This window comes from Periplaneta americana, chromosome 1, assembly GCF_040183065.1.
Source record: "Periplaneta americana isolate PAMFEO1 chromosome 1, P.americana_PAMFEO1_priV1, whole genome shotgun sequence".
NCBI classification, from domain to species: Eukaryota; Metazoa; Arthropoda; class Insecta; order Blattodea; family Blattidae; genus Periplaneta; species Periplaneta americana.
This window is the reverse complement of record NC_091117.1, coordinates 63604208-63630124: the sequence shown is the minus strand read 5'-3', so window position 1 is coordinate 63630124 and position 25917 is coordinate 63604208. Positions and strand designations below refer to the sequence as shown.

The window sequence follows — 25917 nt, the reverse complement described above, 5'->3', positions numbered from 1 at the left end:
AACTGAAAAATGCCAATACAACCAGAAAATCTTTCAGAGGACCCAAGGCTGGGAAATACCCTGAACTAGAACGTAGGGTCCTTTCCTTTGTACAAGACAAAAGGAAAGAAGGGATGCCTATCTCTCGACAAGTAATCCAGGTAAAATCGTTGGAAATAGCGAAGACCCTAAACATTCTACAGACAGAATTCCATGGGAGTATAGGTTGGTGCCGCAGGTTTATATGTAGAAGTGGCCTTGTTCTCCGACGAAGCACTTCATTAGCACAGAGACTGCCAGAGGATTTTACTGAGAAACTCATCAACTTCCAGAGGCACGTCATTGAATTGCGTCAGCGCCACTCTTACCCATTACACCAGATCGGCAATGCCGACGAGACGCCCGTATTTTGGGACATGCCGAGCAATATGACAGTTGACAATAAAGGGGCGAAAAGCATATCATTGAGAACAACTGGAAATGAAAAACAAAGAATCACTGTGATGCTGGCGGTTACGGCAGATGGAGGAAAACTGCCTCCGTACGTTATTCTGAAGCGTAAAACTATGCCCAAGGAGAATTTACCTAAGGGATTAGTGATTCGTTGCCAAGAGAAAGGATGGATGACAACCGAACTAATGGTGGACTGGCTAGCTACGGTTTGGAATCGCAGACCAGGTGCGCTGCTCTGTAAGAGGACTATGTTAGTATTGGATGCCTTTAAAGGTCACCTCACACCCGAAGTAAAAAAGAAAGTTACTGCATTGAAGACAGACCTAGTCGTCTTACCTGGAGGTATGACATCAAAATTGCAGGTGCTTGATGTCGTCGTGAACAAGCCTTTTAAAGACCATCTCCGAAAACAGTATTCGGATTGGATTCTAGAAGGGGGTCATGCATTCACTCCATCTGGGAAGATCAAGAAGCCATCTGTCAGCCTTATTTGTGAGTGGATTCTCTCTTCATGGCACACGATATCACCAGATTCAATCATCAAAGGCTTCAAGAAATGCTGCGTGTCTAATGCTCTGGATGGAGGACGACGTACTTTGGGCGGAGAGTGATGGACAAAGTGACAGTGATGAAACAAATACCGGTACCGGTAGTAGTGAAGTCAGCAGTGACATTGGAGAAGACGGTGATTAGTTGTACCGGTATTTTTGGTCATTTACCCACGTAATACCGTAATTGAAGAAAAAGTGTTTAAATAGTGTAAACAGTTTTGTAACTGGATAATGTGACAGGTAAATTTCACTGCACTCAATTTTCCTTTTTTTCTCATTCTGCACTCAATTTTTCTTTTTTTTTTTTCTCCTTTCCCCCTAAAATTAAGGGTGCGGCTTATACTCGGGTGCGGCTTACACTCGGGCTAATACGGTACTTAATCTTTGTTCCTCTCTCAAAGTGAGAGTCCAAGTTTCACAACCATACAGAACAAACGGTAATATAACTGTTTTATAAATTCTAAGTTTCAGATTTTTTGATAGCAGACTAGATGACAAAAGCTTCTCAACCGAATAATAACGGGTATTTCCCATATTTATTCTGTCTCATTTTGCAAAAATACCATATAGGTACTATTAATTTTACTGAACAAGCATAACACGAAGTTGGTACAGCGTATTATTATTACTATTGTTATTATTATATTTTTATTTTTATTTCCGTACATTACATTGTGATTTTACCTGCCTTTGTGATATCTGGTAACAATAACTAGCGACATTGAAAAGACGATCTTTTTTTTTTTTTTTTTTTTTTTTTTTTTAAGTAATTAATCTTTCGTGAACCCGACTATAAATGGTATCGTTTCTTGTTAGTAGCATATTTACCAGAGTCAGTACTTAGTACACACCTGTGTGGGGCCCACGGTGAGCCCAGAAGCGAACCCCGCCATCGCTCTCGCTGCAAGTATGACGGCATGTTTGGTGGCGAAAGCTAGGAGCAGCCAGCTCGCCGTGAAGGGCAGTGTGCACAGAATGAGTGTGGTGCGTCGTCCCCAGCGGTCCATCAGCAGCCCGCTCAGGAATGCACCGAATGGACTGGCGATCGATTGCACGCTCGCTGTGAACAAACGCGATTTGAATTAAGTATGGCTGTTTAGACATAATGTTTAGCTGTCTATACGAGCCACAATTTAAGGAGACATTACTATTCTATCAACGTTGTTCGTTTGAGAGTGCGCTGTTATCACCCTTTCTGTAAGAGAGCCACAGAAATTATTTATTTATGTACGTATTTATGTATTTAGTTACTTATTTTATTTATTTAAACGATTATTTAATTATTAATCTACTAATTAATTAATTATTTTATTTTAGATTTAGATTTAGATTAATTTAATAATAACATATACATAAAAAGCGCTACATGAAAGTACCCCGAAAGAGCAAAGCCTCGTGTTCGGGGACAGTTCCGTTTTGATGGAAAGACTTGAAAATGCCATACAATTTTACATTGTTCACTAAACATACCTATTTTTTCTGAATTAAAATGTAAGATTCTGATTACACAGATTATACATACCGGTAATTCACAAAATTAGAAATCTCTACTGTTTCTAAAATAAAATTTTAAATTCTTGCACTAACAAGCAAAAGTTCTGATGGGGGCAGATAAAGTTAAATTTTTTTCTTCCATCATATTAATAATGTCAAAAGAAGTGCCCATACAAATTTTGGCCACTCGACCGCAATTACGTGGCCGTCCAGAAAGATATTTTCCCTGGAACCGTTTATAGAAAACAGCACAATTGCATGGAAATACTTATTGAAACAGATACAGCAATTGTTGCGCTATTTGTCAACATATCCCCCACTGGAATTGAGACATTTGTCATACATACCATGGGATCAATTTTTGTGTCGTAGAAGTCAGCCGCCTCAGATCGGAACCAGCGTTTGACTGCGTCTGCACCTCTCCCTGTCGATCCCATGATATGAGAAATATATCAATTCCGATGGAAAATACGTTAAAAAATAGCGCAACAATTGCTGTGTCCGTTCCAATAAATTTGTCCAATGAAATTGTGTTTTTTTTTTCTGTTAGCGGCCCCTGGCGAACTTATTTTTTTTACGGTCCTCGTAATTGCGGTCGAGTGGCCAAAACTTGTATAAGCACTTCTTTTGACATTATTAACATGGTGAAAGAAAAAAAAAATTTTTTATCTGCCTCCATCAGAACGTTTGCTTGTAAGATCACATCCTTAACAAGAGTAGTAGAAACATACATAAATTTACATAATTTGTAGACAAAATACTTAAGAAAAAGGTCACATAAAGATAATAATAATGAAGTTAGTAATAATAATACTAGTAATAACTGAGTGAAAAAAGAGAATATGTTAGATTGGTGATTCATTAATATTAACTTATTATTAGTAGTATAATTAGTACAGATCATGTTGATATAGTAACAAAGATAAGATAGAGAAAATATACTTAGGATAGAAATAAACTTGTTTTATAATATATGGTAAATATAAAACAGGGAAGTCTCTCGTATAAATTGTTTACGAGTAAATCTGAATCTTAAAATTTCACTGCTTAAAGTAGTCGATTCTGGGTGAAATTTTATTATCGAATTATATAGATGTGGACCATAATTTGTACTGTGTAGTAAAGCAGCAGATGTGAAGCATTTAGGTTCAATTAAATTAAGAAATTCATTTCGTCTTGTATTATGATCATGTGGCTGAGCTACAAATTTCATTCTATTTTTATGATAGAATTTCATTTTAATTCATTCAAATCATTCAGTCCGTTCAAATTTAATCGAATTTCGTTTAAGAATTTGCGCAATATTAAAATTTTTGTATTCCTACAAATTTTAACATACTTACTTGAAATTCCATTTAATTATCTATTTACTTAATTACATGTTTTATTTAATTACGTGTTTTTAATTATGTGTTTATTTAATTGTGTGAATTTACTTGTATGTTTATTTAATTGTCTATTTATTTATTTGTTCAGTTATTTAATTAATTTTTCACATATATAAATGAACAATTTAATTTGTAATTACTCTGTTTTATCACACAATTCTCTTCGCGTAATCCACCCCTCAAAATATGAAAGTATCGAAATTAAATTAAGGGTACATCAAGATGAAATTTCAATTTTATAATCAAATAAATGTAGAAGTCTGGAATTTTTTAGAAGTTATTGTACTCCTTGTAAGTAGTGTGTATGTACTAAATTTAATCAAATTTGGTTTAAGAATGTGCGCATTATTAAAATTGTTATATTCCTACAAATTTTAACATACTTACTTACTTACTTACAAATGACTTTTAAGGAACCCAAAGGTTCATTGCCGCCCTCACATAAGCCCGCCATTGGTCCCTATCATCATATCCCACCTCCCTCAAATCCATTTTAATATTATCCTCCCATCTACGTCTCGGGCTCCCCAAAGGTCTTTTTCCCTCCGGTCTCCCAACTAACACTCTATATGCATTCCTGGATTCGCCCATACGTGCTACATGCCCTGCCCATCGCAAACGTCTGGATTTAATGTTCCTAATTATGTCAGATGAAGAATACAATGCCTGCAGTTCTGCGTTGTGTAACTTTCTCCATTCTCCTGTAACTTCATCCCTCTTAGCCCCAAATATTTTCCTAAGCACCTTAGTCTGAAACACCCTTAACCTATGTTCCTCTCTCAGAGTGAAAATCCAAGTTTCACAACCATACAGAACAACCGGTAATATAACTGTTTTATAAATTCTAACTTCCAGATTTTTTGACAGCAGACTAGATAATAAAAGCTTCTCAACCGAATAATAACACGCATTTTTATTTTCAAATGCCCCAGTACAAAACTTACTATTGAGTGTTTTCATATTTTTTACCAAAGAAGAAAACAATATTTCACATTGCCAACACAAAAAATAAACATTAGCAACTTCTGTAAAAAATAAATACATAAAAATAAAATAAAAAATAAAAAAAATCGAGTATTAAAGAAAATTCTAATAGTTTTGTTATACCCATATTCATATTAATTATTCTTTAAATCTCAGTCTTGCTGGAAATTATCCCCATAATGGACTCTTTCTGAGAATCTGTCAAACGTAGTCTTCGCCCAGTTTTGTTGATGAGATTCAGTTGTGAAAAAACTGTTCGAAACTATAAGTGCTCCAAAATATTGACATTAATAAGACTTCTGCAAACTTACGAACGAGATGGAATTTAAAGAAATAAATAATAACCACAGAAAAACTCTTAAAATTATTAAAAACAACATTATAACTTATAGGCCTAGTTGGATTTTAAATATTTAAGTAAATTTTTGAACTATTTATAGTTTCAAATGTTTTTTTTATAATCATCATTTTCATCCTATCATCTTCCGCGATGTCCTTGTATTCGTGGGAATTATAAACATCGTAATGTTCCTGTACATCAAATTTCTTACACATTATATGTTGTGGCTCTCCATCGTGATTAGGGCTTGAAAGCTTGAATAAACAAAATTCATGCTGAGACTGAATAACAGCTATTGCTGATTTTAGAACTAGAAATTAAATTTGAGTGTCAATTAGTAGTCTTTACAATTACACTAATATCCCTAAAGTTATTTAATATTATAATGAACAAAAACGTATCAACTTCCTATAAATAAACGTTTAAATATAAAAAGAGTTAATTAATTCTTATATCACGGCAACAAAATAAAGTATACATTTTAAAATAAAATAATCAAACAAACATAATACATAAATATATAAAACTCTATAGGATCTCACTATCCTGTTTTTTTTTTTCTATAGGTATTGTAAAACAAGCAATCGTATGTTTCTTATTACAAGTGTACTTATTCACCCCTGCCTTGCGGCGAAAGAGGGGAAGAATACAGACGTCCGCGAGCTCGGCTGTTTACACTGCGGGCGAAGTACACAAGGCTAGCTGATGCTAACATGATTTAAGTAAAGGGAAACTACTGACCTATCCATGATCCTAGCTCCTCGTCGGTAGGGAGCGTGCTGTTGGATGCTTTCAGCTGAGGTAGCAGGATCGCAGAGTAGCCCACGTGGATGCCGCAGCACGTCGTGAGCAGGAACACGGCACCGGCCACAAGTGACTGTGGACACAAATTTGCATGTTACAAAAAATCATTATGCGATGTCTTTAAAAGGGCGTGATTTTTAATTTTAACATTTATTTCCAAATATTCTCACTCAACTTGTAGCGCTGCTTCTTTTGTTAAAGTCGTTAGTTGGAGAATAATTAAGTGAATTAGAAGTGAATTAAATCGGTTAAAATAAACAATCAGCTGTCTGTCTCTAAAAAAAAGTAAAGTGAAGTGAAGTGAAGTGAAGTCAAGTGAAGTGATACATAGGTAGCTATAGGGGGCAATAGAATACATTAAAATAAAGAAAAACCTATTATGCGTTTTGTAATTAAGTGCGTGGTTAATTGGAAAATTAGGCTGAAAATCTGCGTAGTTTGGCAACAGAGCATCGCCAGCTACATACGAATGCACACACGAACTCGGTCTGAATAGCAGTATTGTCTCTTAGTCACTGCGGTAGGGTTGCTAGACTTGCTAATGGCAGGAAGTAAGGGTACGAGTTAATCGTTTTATTTAATTTTAAAGAAGACCGTCCATTTTATTTAAAAACTGCAAAGGGATAAATCATTCCTTATCAGTTTCTTTAAGGATAAGAGTAAAAATCAAAATCGTACGGATAGTACTTATCGAGTAAAACAATATTAAAATTTAGAATTTTTTTCTGAGGAAAGAATTCATTTGGAACTAATTTGGTATTACTCGTAGAAATTTTGTTGTACTTTATCCAAGGAATAAGATGTTGAAATCTGCATTGTTATATCTACGGCGTTTGATCAAAACATAACTCCAAAAAACATGTTTTGAGATGCAAGAATTTTTATTTTCACGTTTCCTACGCAAATCATAATTCTAGTTACATACAAATGTGAATGAATTAATAACTTAAGATTAGATCAGCGGTCATCAGCACAGAGCACCCTGGGGCTAGCGTCTCTTACCCGCGGAGAACACACTGCACTATGGTGCATCGTAGCTGCTACCGGGTATACTTTCTAGCTCTTCCTGCTGCACGACGGGACACACGGGACGGCTCCGCTTAAGCCTTGGTTTTTTCTGAACCGACGCATGCGACGTGAGAGGTGCGAGGCCCGCCTCGCACAAATCCGGACTAAACGAGAGATAGTGAGTGGTTTCTACAACTGCGAGATGCGAAGTTTGCGCACCTCGCAGCCATAGAAACCACTCACTATCTCTCGTGTATTCCGGATTTGTGCGAGGCGGCCTCGCACCTCGCACGTCGCATGTGCCGGTTCAGGAAAACCGAGGCTTAACCCTTTACCCACTTCAGCGAGTGGTGACGACCACTAGATTAGATGGAGATATCAAGGCTATACCAAACGAAAGAGAACTGTTTTTATATAGGGCTGCGCTTTCAGCTAAAAAAAGGGCCATTTTTGGAGTTATCATGTTTTGACCAAACACAACAGATATTGCTTCTACTCTGTATAGTACCTTATCATTATGTACTACTGCAACTAGTATAATCCATTTCAAAATTACACTGACATAGCGCTTACGCCACTTATGAGGTTAAAAGTAATCTGGCGGAAATAATCGCCACAAGTACTGCTGTTTATTTTGAGTGAAAGTTCAGTCAGCGTGGATAAGGAAAATATAGGCTATATAATTGGTTGATGTAGGAAATATACAGGCTGATCCACAATTATGTCCCTATTTTCTTTACACCATAGATCTGTCATTAATGAAGTTACACGGTTGCTTTCAATTGTATTGTGTCTATGGACCTTGCCATTTCGTATTTCAATGAAGGCACCACCATTAGTAACACATCTTTGCAGCCGGGGTCTAATGTCCCTGACAGTCGTTGCAACATATCTCTTGGCACGCACGCATACTCCTTCATAAACACTGCTTCCAAAGTGTCCAAATCATGCGGTTTTCTGACATACACGTTCTCTTTCAAATACCCCCAGAGAAAGAAATTCAAGGGAGTCAAGTCTGGGCTTCTTGGTGGCCAATCAACATTTCCACGACATCCGATGGTGCAAAATAGGGAAACAATGAAATCGGTGAAGTATGTAGGCTACACATGCTATAAAATTTTGTTCATCCCATTGTCACAACCTGGGATGATGGGAACAGTGTACGCTTTATTCAAGATGGCGCGCCTCCTCATTTTACATTGATTTCACGAGAATGTCTTGGCAATGCTTTTCCAGTCCCCGCCTTCAATTGTGTTTGAATCTACTCTTAAGCCTTAGAATTGAAGAGATCCCTGCAAAAACAAGATACCTCCACTTTTACAAAGATGTGGAAAACTACAAGGAATATTATAAACAATTCAAATTTTAACTGAGCTTCTTTCTATTTTCAGCGTATGGTCTAGGTACCTAAGAATTTCATTTTATCACTCAATCATTCATTATAATCAGAAATTTGAGGGCGGTAAAATATAAACTAATAATGGAGCTACTCCCGTTTTACAATAGAATTGGATATAATTAGCCACGGTCTGTACTGAACACTAAAGTACTGTATCAGTATCATAAACTACAACACAAGACATAGCATATACACACACACGCACGCACGCGCACACACACACACACACACACACACACAGTGAACCATAAGTAATGCCATTAATTTCAGGGGTTATTCCTTAGGCCTAAGATATTTCTAACAAAAAATTTCAATATAGGCCTAAGTTTGCTCGTTTTTAATTCCTTTCAGATATAAAAATTGTTTTATTTATGAAACATTACATATCGTGTTTGATTGATTGAAAGAATTTTGTCCTATAAATACGCAGAAATCCCGTGTGGTGGCCGGGATTGAAGAATAGTCCCACTCTAGCCCATACATGTCGTAGAAGGCGACTAAAATGGGTACCCAGTGCCTGGGGGTATAGCCGGGTCACCCTGTCCCAGGAGTTATAAATATGGGATTTGGTCCTCCAGGTTGGGGTGGGCGTGGGGCTGACAACCCCACCCCGTCAAAACTTAAATGTTATGAAACCTCAACGAATGGAAGCCGGACGGATTAGGCTAATTATAGACGACCCTGCAAGGATAAATTCTTACGCCATTCTGGACATGGGACATTCTGTCGCTATACAGACCTCAGCACTAAGATCAAATTATATAAAACATTAATAAGACCAGCCTTGCTTTATTGATTTGAAACCAGGACAGTTGGGAGTGCCGACAATTGTAGGTTGAGTATATTTTAGAGAAAGGTTCTGAGGACGATATGCGGACTAGTAAATATGAGGGCAGTTGGAGGAAAAAGTATAACCATGAATTATATCAACATTTTAAAGAACCAGATATTTGCAGACAAATTAAAGCTAGGAGAGTCAGGTGGCTGGGCCATATTTGTAGGAAGGATGAAAATGATCCTTGCAAGAAACTGACTCTCACTATACCTTTTGGCACCAGAAAAGTAGGGAGACCTCAGCTAAGATGGCTGGATGAAGTGGAGGATGATTTAATAGCAGCAGGTGTTAGAGGGTGGAAAACAAAGATGTTAGACCGAAGAACATGGAGAAGCATCGTTGGGGCGGTCAAGGTTGGAACCCGGCTGTAGAACCAGAGAAAAAGAAGAATAAATATGCAGAAATTTCATCCGAAGAAATGCAACATCGTAAAATTGTTTTGCAGAACGAAAACTTTACACTTGTTCGGTTCAAATTTATGCACATTTAAAGGACAAAATAAAATTCTTTCAATAATCTATTATCGTAATACATTGCTCTCTTAAAATGAATGAGCCTATTGGGAATTAAAAACATGACTTTCCCAAAGTAAGCTATGATTTGTTTAATATAAAACAAAAACAAGCAAAAACGAGGAAAATTGTATTAAACATTTTTGTTTGAAATATCTCAAAGAATAACCTCCTGAAATTAATAATACTACTTACGGTTGATTTTGTATATAGCTCCAGGACTAACGAAACGATTGGGAGCTCAGCTCCAATTCCTCTGTAACTTATTGCCAACTGCTCGGGATCACACCGTTCTTGCACTAAAAGGTCGGGCAAATTTTTTAACGTATGAAACAATCAAAACAATAATTTCACCAAAAAGTGGAGGGAAACTGTAAATTCGTCCGATGGAAATAATTACCTATAATCTGACATGTAGACTCGTCCGCATTCCTACTAAATATCGGTATCATGGGAATGTAAACTCGTTCGCATACCTACTTAATGTCAGTATCACGGAAATGTAAACTCTTCCGAATGCTAAAGAGAAAATTTTCCTTCTCATTTTATCCAGGCTTAGGACTGGCAGGTGGCATGGTTAAAAATGTTTCTCATGAAAAGAAGTACTTTTAATAAAATCTACCATGTACAAATTCCCTGCTTTATAATTTTCTAGGGGTTTGCATATACGCAGTTGTTTATTCCTGGTAGCTCGTTTAATTATTCTCTGTGTATTTATACTTTGTAGCTTGATGTACGTTTCTGTCTGAGATTCTTTTAAAACGTTGATAAAATCGTAAATGTTTGGATGAGCAGTATTAAAATTTTCGTTTAAATTTGCACGAAAAGATTCACATACGTTAGCTATGTGGCACGTGCTATTGGAGTTAGCCCTTATGTAAGGAGGGAACATAGCATCTTCTGATACGTAATTATCAACCAAATATAACATTTTAATAGCCGTTCATCTTCTGGTCGTATTGATGACAACTCAATCCCAAAATCTTTGCCCACATCCTCGGATTTCAAGTAGACAAGGCCAAAGCAATATCTTAACTATTTTCCTATATATCAGTCTTATTATGGTATTCCACAGCTAATCGAAGATGTTGAATATTTTGCCACCAGGCTTGTGAAATGTGAAATCGACAACCTATGAGTTCGGTATGTGGCCATACGAACTTAATTGCAGAGTGTATTGCTATTTCAAAATCTGCTACAATAGTCTTTGGAGAGAATTTCAATCCTAGTTTATCACACTCAAGTTGAACGATCTGAAAAGTCTCTTTGTAAACAGTAGTAGTCTTATCAGGTAAGATACAAAACACGAGAGGTACATAGTGTCCATTGAAATGTGAATGAATTGTAAACAATTGGGTAAAAAACTTGGTACAGTATTTAAATGTATGTATTGTATGTATTTATTTACACTGCAAGTGGGCAAGCACCCGGTGGCAGTGGTATACACAATATAAGCAATAAATGTTCCATCTACAAGCACTGTTTCTGATTGACATAAATACTCGTTCTGAAAACCAATTCACACGTACTCGTACTTAGATGTTAGAAAATTAAATAAGTATTCAACACTATAACATCTATAGGCGATTGGAACACGTGAATGATGCACATCTACATCACATGAGAAATCTAGAAGAGGAGAAGAAAACATCTCTCACGCGCCTGAAGATTGCTCCAAACAGCGTCACTCCTTAAACTAAAGAAAAACATCTCAGAGAAGTTCTCAGAAAACAATTATTCCAGTCATGGTGTCAGCTCCCACATAAAGGCAAAGGTGTTTGTACATTTGAAGAATGCCCCAAAGCCAACTCCTGGATCTCCTCTAAAAAGTGTCTTTCGTCCTCGGAATACATCAATGCCATCAAGATGTCTTGCAACGTCACCGCAGTGGGATCTGTCCCTGGCAAAACCTTCAGTACTACCCGTTGTCGCCATCCCGGCTGCAGCGAGACTGAAACACTTGGCCACGTACTGGGGTTCTGTAAGAAGGGAGAGATACTGCGTAACAACAGACACCATCGTGCCCGTACAGCAATTGCCAACCTCCTATGGGACAGAGGATGGGAAGTAGATGAGGAAATTCATTGTGTGTCTGAAGATGATTCTCATAGAAGAGTTATATAATTGCCATCAATAGAAGAACCCAGAAAGCGATGGTCTTAGATTTGCTTTGAGCGAGACACGAATCAAGCACTGCAGATAAATGATGACAAGCGAGCTAAATATTATGTACCTTGTCTTACATACCTCAGAAAAAATATGGCATTTCGCTTTACAACTGGGATGTTACAGGTTTACTATTTGGAGCGAGGGGTTGTTTACCAAAATTTACCTGTAATATCCTTAAATCCTTTAAAATTCCCTTTTATGAGGTTCAGAAGATTGTAATGGAAATTCTGAAGGCCTCTCTTCAAATTCTACACTATCATCTATACGTTAACACGTAAATTTTCGTTTTAATGTACAAATCGAATCATTATTTTACTCGTTTCATTTCCCTTTATCTTTTATGTTTGTTTAATTCCGGATCCCAGTGGTCAACCTCACTTGAGGATGGATGATTTGAAATATATCTTAGTAGTTCATTTTCATCTAAATGACTGTAATTTCTGAAATGGCTCCTATGTTGCCAATGTTAATAAATAAACGCTTGGCGGACGATTTTACATGTTACCAATGTAAAGAAATAAACGCCAGACGGTCATGTTCGATTATAATATCACACCTTCCAAATGCGATGTGTTTGTCAGTTTCGGACGAATTTACATTTTCCCAAAATGGAGCCACCTCCTTTTTGCAGGTAGCCCTTCAATTTGTTTTCGTTTTCATAAAAGTATTTGCGTTTTCTGTTCGAGACCTTGTCGGGGACTTGACGTCATGATGGTCCTTCGTCAAGAAACTCCCACTGGAAATATCATCTGATGGATAAAGAGAGTGAAAGAAAAGTGGGGCAAGGTTACAGCGCCGATAGCGGTATAAAGAATCCTTGGTAGGTATATGATAAAGCCAGAATCCGTGAAGTATTAACAAGGAGGAACGGATTAAAACTGTACGCTTAGAATGTGTTAGGACGCCTTCGTTTTGAAGTTTTATTTCATTCTTGTATACCAGTTCTTAGAGCATATTTTGTTTTTTTATGCTTGCTGGAGCAGTTTCTTGTTTCACCTACCGGATTCATTGACGTCATGGAATGATTAAGATAATGATACGGAAAATTACAACGAAAGTTTTACGCATAACTAGAAGCCGGTTTATCTGGCTGATCAGCGACGCACATTTATAACATTCTGAATTGATTAATGATAGACTAACGACTGGTGTGTCGAAAATCATTGTCAGAGGAATTCCAATTTAAGTTTGTGGTGGAAATATTTTGAGAGGAAGATTTGCAATATTCTGTTTCTGCCGCTATTACATTACTCGTTTTGTAAAGATTACATTAAAATTAAATTTATCCGTGACTAATATCTAAACTACTCTTTATTTCACAGTCCTTAGCAACCTAAACAAGATTTTGTTCGTATCAGTGAATTAAAAGCTTTTAAATCACTCTCGCCATCACAATCAACACATTAGCAACAATAAAATCCATACATTCATTCATTTAAAAAACTTCTTCACAAACAACACATTACAAAGGAAAAGTGTACAATTTAAAATTAAATTTAGATACCAGTGATGAAATTTAGATGAAAGTAAAGTTAAAATAATGTATAGTACAGGAGAGTAAACAGATTTTATGCGCTCGTGAAAATTGTCACCCGAGGCGAAGCTAAACTTTCCACTCGTGAATAAAATCTAATTTTATTCTCTTATACCATAAACTAGCAATTTTAAAATGCTTTGAAAATACACTAAACTCAAAAGTTATAAATTGGTTGTAAGCGGATGTCTAACAATATTAATAATTTATTTCACTCAAGAATATCTACACTGAAATGATATTTGGAAATTTAAAAATATTGGATCTGCAGTCTTCATTTTTTTTCACACATACTGTATATTTTTGCATATAAATAGTATATACACAAATTTTCAGATCAATTAGTAAAAATTTTGTATATTAGCATAATAATGGATTCACGGGCCATCAGCAGAGTTAAGGTTGTGGAATACTCTAAGCTTTCGGCTAATGACTCTGTAGCCATCGTCCGATGTCGGAATTTCGTCTCATCTCTCTCTCTCTCTCTCTCTATATATATATATATATATATATATATATATATATATATATAATTGTTTCGGTCAGATTATGCGGAATTGGCTAACGGTGGGACCAATCCGCGGCCGGGAATTCAGTGTGTTCATAAGCTTTGCCCCTACCGGAGAAAGTCTGAAGTCATACGTTTTGTATATTGTTTAAGTGTTTAATGAAATATTAATTGTAATTATTTTGTAATCTCCTGATATAAAAGTAACTTTTTCAAACTGAAATTTTATTATTATGTTCAACATACTATCGTTAATATTAATTGGCATGGGAATTTTAAATGTTCTTATTAGAAGTCATACATTTTATATATTGTTTAAGTGTTTAATTAAATATTAATTGTAATTATTTTATAATCTCCTGATATAAAAATAGCTTTTCGAACAGAAATTTTATTATTATGTTCAGCATACTATCGTTAATATTAATTGGCATGGACATTTTAAGTGTTTTTATCAATTGGTTTTGTTTAAAATATTTATATTACCGTAGCTTAAATATCGAAAGAAATTGACAAGACTGTACACATTATAATTTTTTAAAATTCTTTTGAAATCTTACTGAGATATCCGTGCGAACTTTCACACATAGATTGAGGGAGGTTTGGGAAAATTTTCATTCAGGTAGCTCAAAATTTGTGGAAGGAGATAGATTTTGAATATGGGTAAAAATTAAAAAACTAAAAACCGAGAAAAATTAAGTTAAGTAACAGAAAGTGTATGGAATTCAAAGAGCGGGCACCTTTGAAAATGGCTGGCAAAAAAAGTCTTCTCAGGGGCGCAAGTTTCTGAAATTTTGCGAGGAGCTCCTATAAGCATCGAAATATTTTCTAAGAGTAAAAACAAAAAAACTTACAGTATGTTTGTTGTGAAAAAATAAGAAAAATGTCATTTTTTCACTTCAGTGTACCCTTAAAATATGTTGACAACAAGGTGTAACGTTTCCAATACATTGTAGAACACGTGGCCGCGAGAAAACCAATAGATTGGGATAAACTGACATCCGTCGATAGTGGACTTCACACAAAATAAGACAGTTTTTTAAATTTGTTATTTAAAGATGGAATTGGTGCTAACGAGATGGTATTTTGCGAGTTGAGGCTGAAGATTCGCCGTATATTACCTGATATTCGCCTTACGGTCGGGGAAAACCTCGGTAAAAACCAAATCAAGCGGGAATCGAACCCACGCTCGTGCGCAGTTCCGGATCAGCAGGCGAACGAAGAGTTATTTTGGTATTTACTTATTCTGAAAGCAAATTATATAAAAGGTCCGTTGAAAACTTCTCTAGACATTGTAAAACCTCTATCTACATACGATCTATAGGGGTTCGGTGTTCAGAAAATAACATTGGGTATATAGGAGTCTTTTTAACGGACGTACTTACAAATGGCTTTTAGAGAACCCGGAGGTCCATTGCCGCCCTCATATAAGCCCGCCATTGGTCCCTATCCTGAGCAAGATTAATCTATCCCTACCATCATATATCATCGCCCTCAAATCCATTGTAATATTATCCTCCCATCTACGTCTCGGTCTCCCAAAAGATCTTTTTCCCTCTGACCTCCCAACTAACACTCCATATGCATTTTTGGATTCGCTCATACGTGCTACATGCCCTGCTCATCTCAAACGTCTGGATTTAATGTTCCTAATTATGTCAGATGAAGAATACAATGCGTGCAGTTCTGCATTGTATAGGCTAAGTTTCTTCATTCTCCTATAACATCATCCCTCTTAGTCCCAAATATTTTCATAAGTACCGTATTCTCATACACCCTTAGCCTCTATTTCTTTCTCAACGTGAGAGTCCAAGTTTCACAGTCATACAGAACAACCGGTAATACAACTGTTCTAACTTTCAGTTTTTTTGAGACGAAAGCTTTTCAACCGAATAATAACAGGCATTTTCCTGCATATTCTGCGTTTAATTTCTTCCCGAGTTTCATTTATATTTGTTATTGTTGCTCCAAGATATTTGAATTTTTCCACTTTTTCAAACGATAACATTCCAATTTTTATGTTTCCATTTTGTACTATGTTCTGGTCACGAGACATAATTACATACCGGTACCTTTTTTATTGGACATCCACCCTTATTGTAATGTAACTAAAGTCGCGACGCTGTTATTCCCGGCGTGACTCCTCCTCTTTGCTTTCGTCTTAGGAAGTGAAGGCTCTATAAAGTCTATGTAGGTAGTATAGTTCGCCATTTTTGTTCTTTCGTTGCCGAGCTACCATACGAGAAATCTATTTGCCACATCGTTAAACATTTATCATGTCGTAGCTCCTAAGATAATAAATCAAACGCACTGTAATTGAGCAAATAATTGAGCGGCAAATAACGTCTTCGTGTGCTTCTCCGAACGCCAAAGAAAGAGCCGAAATGGCGGGCGATTATATTAGGTATTTATCGAGCCTTAAAAAATGAATAACGTCTTCATAAGCGAATCACAAGACGCACACATTTAAATGTAGCCGACCTGCAACGCGATTGGCTGCGGAAATTAGAGCGACGGGACTATAAAGTCAGTTATTTACGTATTTTCTAACGTGTATAAAATGGTAAATCTAAGTACTGTAACTAAGCATTGCTTCAAAAATATTTTATATTGCTTATAAATAGACATAATATTAATTTGTATTATTTCCAGTGACCGAATAAATGAAATAGAAATACTTCTGTTACATCCTACACAAATCCACCAAGAGCTACATCTACGCACATACAAATTCAGGTTTGTGTAAGCCCGTTTACCTTGAAAAGCGTGTAAGCTAGTGTAATTGATTCCAGACGACAAATAACATCTTCCATATACTCCTGAGTCACATCTATCGGCCTCCGGCTTCTTCTGTCTGCCTCGCTGCCTGAATAACGAAAACTTCTGTTTATACACATTATTTGATAGTCAAACTTTCAATGTCACAAGTTCTGAGCTTCGGTATACGTTTTTGATACTTCCCTTGTCACCGGAGATATTGTTTAAAATGTGAACCTCCATAACATAAATCTGTTTTGCGTTCTGCAGCTGCCTGTATAAACTAAAACGTCTGATTATACACGTCATTTGATAGTCAAACTTTCAATGTGTCAAGTTTCGGTAAACATTTTTCGTATTTCTCTTACTACCAGGGACATTATTGTAAAATGGCAGGTCCAGAAAATATATCTGTTTGCGTTCTATGGCTTGCAAAAACAAATTCAGTAGCAATGGTTGTTTCGTAGACATTTTATAATTTACCATATAACATAATTTGATTGGAAGTGCTACCACCATTGATCTGCTATCTCTTTTGGCCTTTTAGGTTACCAGACTTGACACCATATGACTTCTCTCTTTGAGGTATTGAAGGGCGTAGTTTATATGTCACTTCTACCTCAAGACCTTGAAGAAGTAAGGCATCGGGTCATTGCTCTGATTGCATCCATAATCATATTATGTCAAAGAGAGTGCGGCAAGTGTTTTTCGAGTAACAAGAGATTCTGACATTGAGTGTCTATAACATGCCAATACAATTTTTGAGACATTATTAAATTTTATGCTCCAAGATTTTGTATTATTAGTACTTAATAGTAAATCAATGCGAAATTGTTACTATAATTTTGAAACACGTGTATTTTTAACTGTAGACTTGGTTTCACTTACTAGTAGGAATAAATTTTTAGTCGGTTATTTAATGACGCTGTATTAACTGCTAGGCTATCTAGCGATGATGGAGTTTGTGATAGCGAGAAATTTGGCGAGATGAGTCCGAGGTTCGCCATCGGATTGGCTGTTATTCGTCTTGTTAGGGAAAACCTGTGACAGTCCACACCTATGGAGTAACAGTCAGCGCGTCTGGCTGTGAAACCAGGTGGCCCGGGTTTGAATCCCGGTCGGGGCAAGTTACCTGGTTGAGGTTTTTTCCGGGGTTTTCCCTCAACTCAATACGAACAAATGCTGGGTAACTTTCGGTGCTGGACCCCGGACTCATTTCACCGGCATTATCTCCTTCATATCATTCAGACGCTAAATAACCTAGATGTTGATAAAGCGTAGTAAAATAACCCAATAAAAAATAAAAAACCTGTGACAACCCCAATCAGACTAAATAGGAATCGATTACAATCTCTAATGCAGCCTCAGATCGGAAGGCAAATGCGCTACCACCTGACCGACCCCGGTGGCGTCAGGATGTCTTAATTCACGAAACAGTAATCGGAAAATCCTCACGAGCTACATCAAATTCCTCTTCACTCACAAAAGACTCCTATTTGGTGTGCAGTATTGAGAAAGAAAATAACGGGACCAATTTTTTAGGCTACCGTCATATCACTCGTAAGCGCTGATATCATTCAGCAGTTTGTAGTTTTTATCCATTGGGACGAACCGATTGTTGGTTGCAAAAAAGGTGCAATGTGTCACAAGTCCAATGAAACAATGATAATGTTTCGCGAATTCTTCGAAGGTCGCGTAATGTCAAAAAATCTATGGCCACCAAGCTCACCAGACTTAACTCTGTCAAATTTCTTCCTCTGGTAATAACTAAAGGAGAAAGTGTATGCCAATAATACCTGCACAGAAAGAGAATCTAAGAACAAGCAGAAACCAAAGTAAGCAAGACATCGGCGACAGTGTGCTCACGAAAGTATCCCTGATTATTTGTGGGATGATTTATGCTTCCATACATACTGTATAGTCCTATCTTAGGTCGTCTGATGCTACCCTACATAATTACTTTGTTTGATTCTACATTCAGTACATTTCTGAACAATTGTTTTCTGAATGAAAACTTGTAAAATCTAAACAAAAATCGTGACTAGCAGACGAAAATTTACGAGCTGTATTAAGAGTGGCAAATTGTGACGTATTTTCCTAGGTTGTTATGACACAGTAAAAATTAAGGTGAAATCAAATATAATCTGTTCATCTCTAAATAATTATTGTGTAGTCTACGTCAGATGCTCGTGTTGAGAGTCAGCCACTGGGATCCGAACGGTGTGCTCAATACACCTCGATTGATATTACCTCATATTATGTATTATGGCTTGCGTCCAGTGATGTCATCGTGAGTACATATTTGCCGATGGCTAATTTAAAACATACGCGATTGTCTACTCTACAAGTGACACGTATAATACATGATAAAGTGATCCTTTGCAAAAACATTAACATCTCGAATTTCGATGTCCATATTACAATACTAATGGTATAGGTATCCTTGAAGAATTAATGAGTGAACACTTCTTTTGTGTTATAGGAAATAGCTACTCGCTGAAACAGAGATTTAGTAAGTTCAAATCAATGGTGATGAATTTTAAAGAGTAGACTAATGATTAATAAAATACTTAGAATGTCTTCTTCCAGGAAGGTTAAGTTGGGAAGCCCGTATAGTAGAAAAAACCTGTTCCTAATAAAGCGCTCCAGGTAAAGTTTGTAGGAAATGTCTCGCCTAAGTTGAATTTCTACACTGGATAACCTCTACAGTTGAAAAGCGCCTTTAAATGAAATACTACTAATCCTAGTAAGAAGTGCAGACCAGTAAAATGATTTAAAAGCTATATTGGAAATACGATAGGATGCTTTATTAAGTTCAACACAAGGTCCGTCTATGCTTATATGTTTGGAACAATTAACTAGAAGTTATTTGTTATACTATTTAAACAAAATGTGTACAAAAAACTTCGAGTTAATTGTTCCGAACAGGTAAGAATAGACGGACCTTGTGTTTAACTTAACCTAGTAAATGATGTTTATTTGCTTACGCTTTACTATGCATAAGCTATACAATTACAGTCTTACTAATAAACAGTGTATAGTTTTTATACGAGACTTATGCAGAGTTGAGACAGAAAACGTTACTAATAAACCGTGAATAAGCTATGGACGTATAAACAGGCTGTAACTATACAATGGGAATTGTTTTGCAGTAGTTATATACATGAAACCCCTTGTTTAAGCGTTGTATATAGCGAAAAAATGGCCGCCCCTCTAACAGCTGTTCGTATCGACTGTCATTTAATGATGATGGTTACCTTGTAACCACAGAAGAACAAACCAAAGATCATAGAATTATTAGAATAATATTGCTGTAGCTTGTACTCTTTGACCAAAATGTAGTGTGGTAATCGATTAGAGCCAGTTGTACTATCGATATTTAACATGCCACACTAGAGCGCTCTACCGGATGAAATAGAGAACCTTAGATATTCTATTACCTTTCGTAACGAAGTAATGACGAAACTATGACGTAGCTGTGTAACAGTTATACTGTTATACACGACGTATGTAGTGATTATTAGTAAGGAATTTACACACGACTTATAAACGAGCTACTCATTGTATAAGTATAACACAGTTAAACGTCTGTATATAGGGTTTTTATTAGTAAGACCGTTAATTTCTAAAGTATGATATACCCAGTGGATTGTCCGAGAATTCCCGAATCCCTTTGTTATAGTTCGGATCAGCTTACTTCATACCCTGTGGGTGAAACCTAACCATTTTTCCCCCATTACTACATATGCTAATGAATTATGATGATTTTCTAGTTTGAAGGTTGAATTTTCTTTTGCCAACATCATTTCGGACTTCGGTACTGAGAAATACTACAAGTGGTAGTGATTTTCTAACTGTTATGTTGGCAGCAGTAACAGCCGTTGACAGTAGTGAAATTTTATAAAATTAAAATTGTTCTAAATTTCTGAGCCGATTAATAGAAGCTAGTGAAATTTGAACATACTAATAATTAATTAATATCAGTATTAATATTAATACATTACTGTTATTTTATGTGTTGCATTGTGGTTAAAATTCAAGATTATAGTCGAATAAGTGTAAATAAATACTCGTATAACATACGGTGTGATACATGCACTTGGGTGATTAATAGAAATGCTATTTCACATTTTAATTAAATTCCTTTCGTGTTTAGATTTTTATTACAATAATGCCAAAGAGATGAAATAGCATGGCAGTGACTCCTCTAATAAAGAAAGCGTGTGGCATTCAGAGTAGGCCTATCTTTCAGGAATCTATAGTTCATATTATGATGAACTGAAGAAAGACGATAATGAAGAAGGAATTATACGCATATATACAGCAATTATAACTAAGTAACAAAATTATTAGGAATAAGTATTCTTAAGCACCTACATTTCAAAGTGGCATTCGGTTTTCGGAGTTAGTACTAACCATTTCACCGGATCAAACAAAATACATTTTTAGGTTAGGTCTAGTGAATCGTAAATGATTTAGTCAAAGCAATGAATTTAATGTTGTTAGACAAAATATATTTTAATATTAGATCATATTAATCTACAAGTTATCAACATAATGTGCGAGAGGTTTAGGAGGAAAATATAGGCCTACTCTTTCACAAATTATTGAACCATTTTTAGAAAACACCTACCAATATAAAGGCGATATGTGGTAAATAAGTAAATAAGTAAGACATATTTATTGTTATGACGAAGTTCAATGTCTTTCTACGAAAGGATTTACACGGCGTGCTGACATCATAATAATTGACCGAAATAAAAAAAAAACTGGTGTCATTCTGACCCAACAGTAAGGTTCGAAATTAATGAAGATCAACCAAAGCAGATACATGAAGAGAAGCGCGCTATTTACCTTCCATGCTGTGATGATCTCACTCAAAAATATGATATTCAAGATTGGAATGTCATTGGACTTATGTTTGGTGCGCGAGGAGCAATTCCCAAATTTACATTGGAGATCCTCAGAAAATTAAATGTTTCTGAAAAGACTCTTCAGACAATTGCATCAACCATTTTAAAATCTTCATTGAACATCATCAATCACCATCCCTATTCATCTGTACTCGTATAAATCTGTACTCGTATAATATTCAGTGTATAGCTATTATTTATTTTAAATAAATTTTTATCGTTCTGATAGCTATCACATCTTGTCGCAGAATATTACTTTTTTTAAATTTCATTATGTATTTTTCTAACATTAATTTACATTTTCTTTTTTGTTCATTTGAATTGATTAGGATGCCGATATTTTAAATCCAAGATTTGGACGGCTATCATTTCGATATATTACTTATTATTATTATTATTATTATTATTATTATTATTATTATTATTATTATTGTTATTATTATTGTATTGGCCCCAGGCTGTTGTACAGCACAATAAATATTAGTAAATGAAATTATTATTATTATTGTTATTATTATTATTATTATTATTATTATTATTATTATTATTATTATTATTACTGTGCTGAACTGTAATTGGCCACTGGCTGTTGTACAGCACATTAAATAAATATAAATAAATAAATAAAAATAAATAAATTATTGTTATTATTATTATTATTATTATAATTATAATTATTATTATTATTATTATTATTATTATTATTATTATTATTATTATTATTGCATTGCGATTTTACCCTCTTTGGTGGTATCTGGTTTTAGTTGGCAACACTGAAGAGACGACCAAATTAGCCTTTTAGGAACAGCTCTTACGCGATCCTCACCATATATATTTGGTTCTTGTGTCGTTTCAGTTGTGTTATTGGTACGGGGATTTCTCGGAGAGTCTGTACAATTAACTGTGACTTAACGTGGGTTATGTAAACAAAAACAAATTATTATTACGGTATTATTAATATCCTGGTACAATTACTACTTCTGACATCGTTCTCAAGGTAATCGGCATCCTGTAATTCATGACAGAAATAAAATGAGTGCATCATGCAGAGATCTGTAGTATTTAAGTGTAGTTTAATATGCGTATATCAAGTATAATTTTCAGATGATGATAATTTCTATATAACTATTATTTAAGAGAACACTTTAAAATCACCTTGCTTTCAACAGGTGTTGTTAGTTTTTTAAAATAAATTTGTATTAGCTCGACTATTACAGTAATAATTTTTAAAAGAAGAAAGCCACTTGGCGTCGGTGTGAGGTAAAATCTTTTTCTTTTTTGTTAAACGCGAGAAGTCACCTGAGGATGAGGGAAGACTATATAGTGTGTTAACTAATATGTAGGAAAATTTTGAGAAATTAATAGTGGAGCTAAAAAAGAAGGAAAAAGTTAATGTAAATACAAGGTGCTATCAATATATATCTGAACTGCTCTTGTATTTACTGTACCGTTAAACATACATAGATCATTGCTGCCTTGCCTGTTGAGTCAGTGTATCAAACAGTGTTTTGTAATATACAGTAGTATGCAATTTTGTGTATAGGCCCTATTAATAGGGTAATAAAATTCTTCAAACTATAACTTTATGTACAGGGACATCATTTTATTTTTACTAACATTTTTAATATTAACCTGTCTATACCTTTAGAGAACCGGAAACACTGCTTGCTCCCCCCTCCAAGACTGGAGTTCGATGATACTGGTGTAAAACACAAATCACTCTACTAGGTATAGGAAGGAAGAAAAGTAGTTCATCCATTTACGTAAACTAGGAAATATCGCGGTTTTGAGTTTGATAATTTTCATTAGGTTTTTCTTTAATCAAAGTACAGTACTGTATTAAGAATAAGTGTTTTTACTCACGAAGTGAGTTATCCATGCGAACGTATTCATTATGCAGTGTATACTGTCTACAGCACATTAGCGTACAATATAGAGAAAGAAGTTAAATTGAAAAATAATCATAATATGAATATTTAAACACAATTTTGAAAATGGTGGCCGTTCATTTCGATACAGGCTTCAGTTCTTTTGTGCATATTATCGCACTATAGATTATTGCATCTAATTCCAATTGCCAGTTTCGTCCTTCATACTAGTAACTCATGTTGAAATAATTCTGTACCTACTCTACGTACTGTAAATTCAATCTTCACTTCTACCCGACCCGAAAATATAAAATTACTCAGACATGCTATCTACTGTCCGTCCAAGTGGTTATGCCGCAGGATTGTAGAAAGGGAGGAAATCACGTGACAGTTAATTACTTAACGAGGCCCTTTTATTTAAGTTAAATTAAACAGCTGTATAATATTACGTAAACTTCCAATTCCTAAGAGAAATTAATGTTTTCAGAAAAGAGCTAAGACAGCCCAGCTATTACAGAGGGGCGAGCAGAAGCAGGTGGGGGAAATCGGGATGCGACGTAGGCAAACGGACAGTACCTGTGCGAAAATATGATTCAATATTGAAAGCTGTTTCGTCACTGGAAAACGCGAACATATTTCTGGAACGTACTATACTCAGTAACTCAGTACTGCTTACTATCTGCGGTCTTGGTTCTGTGTGGAGTTGGAACTTCCTTAGTAGAAGGGGTGGGAATGAAGTACATTCAAAAACTCAGGTACAATAAAAATTGAAGTAAAAATAAAATGATGTCCCTGTATAATTCATTAGCGTAATCTAAGATATATATATATATATATATATATATATATATATATATATATATATATATATATATATATTTCAACTGGTAATGGAAATTAGGGGAAAACGGCTGAAAGGATTTTTGAAGCTTGGCATCTAATGATTTTCAGAAAAATAATAACTTTCAGTGAAGGGTTAGTTTCCCTGCATAATTTTCCTATTTTCCAAAATCCATCTTTCGTCAGTTTCGAAAACGAATTGCATTTTAGAATAAAACAAAACACACACTACAATAAAGAATAGGCCATACCTGCGCAAACAGCGCTCAACGAGCGCGCGCGCTCCTTGGGAGCGGGAGAGTCGTGTTTCCCGCTCGCCGAAACAGAGAGTAAGATACGTCAGAATGACAGATTTGCTATAGGTAGAGGAGAGGGAAACGACCATTCAGTTATCTAGTGGAATGCAGTGTGTAGGTCTATTCTCAGTAATTGTTTCACGTTGCTTACCTACTGCTACAGTACAGTATGGAGGAATCTGAAAGACAGAACATAACATTTAACGATTTACAACTCGAACTTATTGATCTTCAATGTGGCCTAAGGGCTAAAGATCGTTTGAATAATACTACTACTCTGGTTGAGTTTTACAAGACTAAATATTAGCAATAATATCCACGACTACACAGGCTGGCTGTGAAAATGATTGCTATGTTTGGCTCAACATCTATATTTGTGAGCAACTGTTTTCTATAATCAACTTTAATAAAGGCAGACATCGAACATCTGTAACTGATGTTTCATTACGATCAGTAGGCTACTGTTCCTTTCAGCTGCCAACAGCATAAAACCTCGTTTTGATGTACTGATAAATAAAAATATACAATAAAATGATATTGTACATTTAAGTAGCTATAGAATTTCTATTATTTCTTAAAATAAATATTTCTTTATTAATAAATAATAGTTTAAGATAGTTTTGCAAACACTGAAGGGGAATTCATTTCATAAACACTCGTACTAGTCTTTCCTTTCGTGTATATTTTGTACCAGATCACCTCTTCTTCCAGTCCATCCTGTTACAGAGCGCAGCTGATATCTGCATTCCGCTCATGAGCTGTGAACCGGCTCGGAGAGCGCAAACCTTGTGCAGGCCTGCAATAGGCTATTACACGAAGGCCATGATTTGCAAGATTGCTGGCATATTTAGAGCTCAAGTTCAATTGGTTATTAAAAACTTCAAGACTTACTAAAAATAATTTACAGGTCTGATTCTGCGGTGTTTAGGCCTAATTTTCTGAGTACAGCTGTGTATTGGATATTAAAATCTACAAAACTTGAGATGGTTTGTTGACATTATTACCATTAGAAGTGAAATATTATTATAGTTAATGCCATGATGTTACTATTTTTAATTAATTATAATGCTATATTGATGATATGAAAGTGAAACATTTTTGGATTATATATAAGTAGATGTAGAGAAAATCTTAAATTAGATCTTCATTTCTATAATTTACCGAGTGGCGGCTATATTATAGTATAACTACAAAATTTACGTAAGATAACATTGTTATTAAAATCAAATATTTTTGTAGTTATTAATGAAGTGGGGTTGGATCTTTTTCATATAATACTTAATGG

General features: G+C 35.4%; 1 protein-coding gene and 1 long non-coding RNA gene across 2 annotated transcripts in view; one reads left to right on the top strand and one right to left on the bottom strand.

Annotated features, from left to right (window-relative positions):
* Positions 1-25917, bottom strand: part of LOC138696374 (facilitated trehalose transporter Tret1-2 homolog) — a 106926-nt gene that overhangs the window by 28193 nt on the left and 52816 nt on the right. Inside the window, exons 3-4 of the mRNA XM_069821259.1 lie at positions 5931-6066; positions 1835-2043 (exon numbers count right to left, since the gene is read on the bottom strand). Of these exons, the coding sequence (XP_069677360.1) occupies positions 1835-2043; positions 5931-6066 (345 nt within the window). The remainder of the gene's footprint in view (positions 1-1834; positions 2044-5930; positions 6067-25917) is intronic.
* The window catches only part of LOC138696386 (uncharacterized), a 160631-nt gene that overhangs the window by 116404 nt on the left and 18310 nt on the right, over positions 1-25917 (top strand). The window lies entirely within an intron of this gene.